Here is a 6263-nt window from a genome sequence, read left to right on the forward strand (position 1 = left end):
TCACCTCAGCCTCCCAAAGGCGCAGGATTACAGGCTGAGCCACCGAGCCCGGCTTGTCCTGGAGTTCTTGACATACTGGGCTCTAATTCTAGAGCAATGTGCACATGAAAGCAAATTGGGAATCCCCAAGTGTTCAATCCACAGCCCAGTCCCCATGACTCCCTTACTCCTTTTCCTGGGTACTTTGGAAACCATGGATCCCAGATCTGGCTCCTTGGTACCCCAACTCCAGATGGAATCTCACCTGGCTGATGAATGTGCCCAAGACTACAGAGCAGAAGATGAGGTTGCGGTAGATGCCTGAAAAGACGTTCTTCTCTCCATGGATCTTTCGGGAGTTGATCTCGTTGAAGAGCTGCATCAGCACGAAGGTGTTGAAAACAATGGTATAGTGCTGGGTAGGAGGCGAGTGCAGAGGTGCCTTCCTCCCACTGTCAATATCAAAGAGTTTCTCACCTGGTGGGGCGAGGAGAAGAATTGGAGGGTAAGTGTGGTCTGAACTAGAAGTCAGAACACATTGGTAAAGCCATGGCTGGTGTTTACTCTAATTGGTCAGTATCTGAGCTACATGAGTTACTAAACAGTCTGAATGCTAGCTCTGGCCTCAGCCTATCTGACCCTCTCGCTCAGTTTGCTCCGTTGATATTTGCCTTCATGCAATGTAGTATGGAGGTAAGACTGTGTGTGCTAGAGTCAGACAGACATAGGTTGGAATTTTAGTGCAACTATTTACTCATTCTGAGACTTGAGCTTCGTTTTTCTCATCCAATCAAAAAGAAATAATAAGGCCACCTTTGTGAAATTCTTAAGAGGCATACAGGGTTGGGCATGGTAGCTCATGTTTGTGATCCTAACGCTTTGGGAAGCCAAGGTAGGAGTTTGAGACCAGTCTGGGCAACATAGTGAGACCTTGCCTCTATAAAAAAATAAAATAATTAGCTGGGCATGGTGGTGCATATCTGTAGTCCCAGTTACTTGAGAGGTTAAAGTGGGAGGATCCCTTGAGCCCAGGAGTTTGAGGCTACAGTGAGCTACGATTACGCCACTACACTCCAGCTGGGCAACAGAGCGAGACCCTGTCTCTAAAAGAAAACAAAAAAACACCTGGGCATGGTGGTTCACACCTGTAATCCCAGAGCTTTGGGAGGCAGAGGTGAGAGGACTGTCTGAGCTCAGGGGTTTGAGACCAACCTGGGCAAAATGGTGAGACCTCGTCTTTACAATACATCAAAAAATTAGCTGAGTGTGGTGGTACACGCCTGGGGTTCCAGCTACTTGGAAGGTTGAGGGGAAAGGATTGCCTGTAGGAGCCCAGCAGGTTGAGGATGCGGTGGCTGTGAGCATGCCACCGCACTCCAGCATGGGCAACAGGGTGAGACTCTGACTTAAGAAAAATGAAAGAAAGAAAGAAAGAAAACAACAACAACAAAGAAGAGGAGTCCCTATGACAGTATAATGCATCGTGCAGTGGAGCACAGAGAGCACTCTGGAGGCGAAGCTGCCCTTCTTCCTGGTCTGCGCCGCTCGCTCTCATGCTACCTTCTCTCCTCAGGCCAGCCTCTGCCCCATCTCCACTAAGTAACCCCACCACTGCCCCAGTCCCACCCGTGGCTCACCAGCAAAGACAAGGAAAAAGATGACAGTAAGCTGATAGACCGCATGACCCAAGATGTTCTTCATCATAGTACGTGAGATCAGTGGCTTATTTCGGCCATAGGGGCGACGCTTCAACAGACATTCTGTTGGGGGCTCGGTGGCCAGGGCCAGTGAAGCAAAAGTGTCCATGATTAGATTCACCCACAACATCTGCACAGCTTTCAACGGGGAATCCTGGAGGGAAGAAGAACCAGTCCTTTTAGCCACCCCCATCTTGCCCTATAGACAGCCTTCCTCCCTCTAGCCACCTGTAGCCTTTGACTCTGGCCGCTTATTCACCGAGTGACCTTGAGAAAGTTACTTAGCCTCTTTGAGCCTCGGGTTCTTCAACATAAAGTGAGGATAATAATACCTAGCTTGCAGGGTTATTTTTGAAGAATAGAGATAGTATGCATAAATACTCATCATAGTGGCTGACACATAAGTTCTAGATTAATGGCAGATAAATTGTCATGATTCCACATAAGCATGTGGAGACAGTGGACCTAACTCCTGCCTAGCATCACTAGGGAAACCCTGTCATTCCTCCTCAGTAGCCACACTGTGCCCCGACCCCATGTAGCTCAGCCTCTGCCTCATCCCTGCCATCTCAGCCCACCCACACCCTTCACCTGAGTGATACAGGCTCCAGTGAAGGCCACGATCACAGCCACCACATTGACAGTGAGCTGGAACTGCAGGAACTTGGAGATGCTGTCATAGACGTTTCGTCCCCACATCACCGCCTTCACAATGCTGGTGAAGTTGTCATCTGTCAGAATGATGTCTGACGCCTCCTTTGCTACATCTGTGCCTGCAATACCCTGAAGTGAGACGAGGAAGGAAAACAGTGAGAAACTGGACACAGCAGAACTTACCCAGGTTCCAAACCTAGACTCCATTTCCTGACTTCCAGGAAACTTCAGAAGTAGGTGTAAAGACTAGGGGTATGCTAGCCAGAAGATGAAGAGAGAATATGTCACCATCACTATACAGAGAAGAGGGCTGGGGCTTGATGCCACTGCCTTATTCCTGAGCCCAGCCTGAGAATTATAGTCATCTTTGATATCCCTTTCTCCCTCCCCTTCCACTCCTTCTACCTGGAGACTAATTAAAAGGTAGGGAAGAAATCCTATCTTTCTTACTTTCAAATTCTTAAATTTCTGTTGCCACTGCCAATATCTCATTTAAGTCCTTGTCTCCCCCACACCTTTGAGAAACTCTATGTTCTGTTCTAGGAGTAGTCGTCTGGCAGCACAGTTCAGATGCTCCACCCTTGTTCAAACCCCATCACAGGGGAGCCACTAAAGTTTCTGAATGGACCTCTCAATGGTTGAAAGCCATGCTTCTCAAACAGTAAACTTTCTAGCCTGGCAGTCTATGCCCTCAGTAAGTGAACCCTGATTCATTCTCCAACCTGCTCTTCTAATAACCTTCCTGCTCAAAACCTACTGCACTCAGGAGGCGAAGCTGCTCTTCTTCCTGGCCTGCGCCCGCTCGCTCTCATGCTGCCTTCCCTCCTCAGGCCAGCCTCTTCCCCATCTCCACTGAGCACCCCCACTGCTGTCCTAACCCCACCAGCAAAGACAAGGAACTAGATGACAGCGAGCTGGTGTATTCACAATCCCCTGAATCTCCATTCACTTCTAGAGTCTACACTTCTCACATCGTTTCCCCAAGCCTGAAACTTCCTTTCTCCATCTATTTAAATCCTCTCTGTAAGGTCTCATTCAGCTAAATCTGAATGGTGCTGTGAAGCTGTCCCTCACATCCCCAGCCCATATTTCTATCACACATCTTGCAACTTCTATAACCCACAGAGGAGCTTATTCTTTAATCTGGCATGTTCTAGCACATTATTTGTTCTCTTCACCTGGCAGTATTATTTTTCCATTCAGACTGCAACAAATGAGTGTCTGTTAGATAGATTATACAACTCACTTTCCCCATCAGATCATTCCCCGAGTAGGTGTACCAGAGTGGTAAGGGAAGTATTCTCAATTAGATATCTGAGTAGAGATCTCAGTGAGGAGAGAGTGTGTCTGAGGATATACGAGTGCAGAGAATTCCAAGGAGAGGGGAAAGCAAGTGCAAAGAATCAAGGAAGAGAACCGGCTGCAGCAGTCTGAGCAAGAAGAGAGTAGCAGGAGACACAGTCAAAAGAGTAGTGGAAACAAAAGAAGGAAAACTTCCCTAGTACAGTCACACAATGCCGATCAATGGCTCTGTACAACCAAATGAGCAATATGATTATATAGTGACTATTATGAAATAATCTCCAAGTTATGGTGTTAAGTGAAGAAAACGAGGTGGAAAATAGAGTGTAGAGTATGGTGTTACTTATCTACAGGGCGGGCCATACATATATTACACCCTTGATTACCTTTTAAAGAAGCAGATAGAAGGAAAAACTAAAAACTAAATAAAAAAATGACCTGTGGAGTGAAGAGGGAATCAACAGGCAACTGGCTTAGAAGTCAGATTTCTATGGATATACCTTGTTTTCTCTATTTTACTTTAGAACCATGAGACTATTTTATATAATTAGAAAACATATTTAAAATTTCTAAAATGGAAACAACATGGTACACACCAACTAGAAAAGTCACCTGATAGTACAACTGCACAAAAGAAAGATGTTACAAGTGACTTTAAAACATAGTAGTCTGCTGGTACATTCCTAGTAGGATATACCTATGGATAAAAAGAACTGTAAGAAAAATATTTAACTGTCTTTAGTGGAGTGACTGTATTATTATTATTATTTTTGTTATTTTGAAACTATTAAATATATATGAAGATAAAGCATAAAAATGATATTAATGCCATTAGAAATAAAAATTTTCAGCTTGAAATGAGATACAAACATAAAATTAAACAAACTTAGAAAGTTAGAAATTGGGAAGTTAGGATTCTACTATTTATTTATTTAGAATTGAGGTCTCACTCTGTAGCCTAGACCTAGGAGGGCAATGGTACTATCATAGTTCACCACAGCCTTGAACTCTTGGGCTCAAGTGATCCTCTTTCCTCAGCTTCTTGAGTAGCTGGGATTACAGGCACACTCCACTCTCTCTGGCTAATTCTGATTTTTTTGTAGAGGTGAGGTCTTGGTATGTTGCTCAGGCCGGTCTCAAATTCCTTGGTTCAAGCGATCCTCTTGCCTCGGATTCCCAAAGTGCTAGGATTACAGGCGTGAGTTACCGTATGTTCCCATTCAAGAATCTGCATTTCTCTAGGTCTGTACAGAAATCTACTACATAGCTGTACTACTGGTTCAGCTGGAAGGAGGAGCACATTTCAAGAGCCATTGCTATAGATTAAGAGATTGGCTGGGTACGGTGGCTCCCATTTGTAATCCTAGCACTTTGGGAGGCTGAGGTGGGAGGCTCACTTAAGTCCCGGAGTTTGAGACCAGCCTGGGCAACATAGCAAGACCCTGTCTCTACAAAAAAAAAGAAAAAGAAAAAAAAAGATAGACAAGTCAATGTATGGATATAATTTGGATCTTGATTTGGATAAATAAATTATAAAAACAGCATTTATGAATCAATTAGGAAAATGCAAACACTGGCTAGGAATTTGAAGATAGTAAGGGAATATCAATTTTGTTATGAGATAATGGTATTGTGCTTTTTTTTTTAAAAGAGAATCTTGCTCTGTGCTAAGGCTGGAATGCAATAGCATGATCACGCCTTGCTGTAACTTCGACCTCCTGGGCTTACGCAATGCTACCACCTCAGCCTCCCAAGTAGTTGGGACTGTAGGCATGTGTCATCAGGCCTGGCTAAATTTTTCATTTTTTGTAGAGACAGAGTCTTCCTATATTGCCCAGGCTGGTCTCAAACCTCTGATCTCAAGCTATCCTCCCACCTCAGTCTTCCCAAGTGCTGAGATTACAGGCATCAGCCACCGTGCCCAACCTACAATTCTTTTAAATATATTTTACTGATATATATATATCATTTAGAGACATGTACTGACATTTTTATAGATAAAATTGATGAATGATGCCTTAAATTTGCTTCAAAATAATTCAGCTGGAGATGTGGGAAATAGGTGGGTGGGGGGTAGTCAGTGAAACAAGGCTGGCCAGGGTTGATAGTTGAAGCCGAGTGATGTGCACATGGGGATTCATTATACAATTCTTTCTACTTTTGCATATTCTTGAAATTTCCTAGAATAAAAAACTTATTTAAAAAAGAGAGTACCCTAAAGATAGATTACTTTTAAAATATTCTTCTACTGCTTAAAAACCACCAACAAGCTCAGTCTGCATGGGAGGTTGACTGCCAATCACAAGCTACTTGAGTATGAGATGCAATCTGGGGGCTTCTAAATCTCCCTGAATGTCAGAGTTCATTAGTGTGCCTGTTAAAAAAAAATTCTGAGCCAGGCTTGGTGGCTCAGCCTGTAATCCCGCGCCTTGGGAGGCTGAGGTGAGTGGATTGCCTGAGCCCGCGGGTTCGAGACCCGCCTGGGCAACTTGGTGAGACCTCATCTCCACAATAAATCAGAAAATTAGCCGGGTGTGGTAGCGCGCGCCTGTAGTTCCAGCTACTCGGAAGGCTGAGGCGGAAGGATCGTCGGAGCCCAGCAGGCTGAGGCTGCGGTGGCTGGGAGCAGCC

General features: G+C 44.7%; 1 protein-coding gene across 1 annotated transcript in view; it reads right to left on the reverse strand.

The window, feature by feature from the left end:
- Positions 1-6263, reverse strand: part of ATP2B4 (ATPase plasma membrane Ca2+ transporting 4) — a gene marked incomplete at its 5' end in the record, with an annotated part of 35271 nt that overhangs the window by 12721 nt on the left and 16287 nt on the right. Inside the window, 3 exons of the mRNA XM_008064068.2 lie at positions 245-456; positions 1617-1830; positions 2268-2459. Of these exons, the coding sequence (XP_008062259.2) occupies positions 245-456; positions 1617-1830; positions 2268-2459 (618 nt within the window). The remainder of the gene's footprint in view (positions 1-244; positions 457-1616; positions 1831-2267; positions 2460-6263) is intronic.

The sequence above is a fragment of the Carlito syrichta genome, unplaced genomic scaffold (assembly GCF_000164805.1).
Source record: "Carlito syrichta isolate Samal-C Ts95f unplaced genomic scaffold, Tarsius_syrichta-2.0.1 Scaffold307186, whole genome shotgun sequence".
Lineage (NCBI taxonomy): Eukaryota > Metazoa > Chordata > Mammalia > Primates > Tarsiidae > Carlito > Carlito syrichta.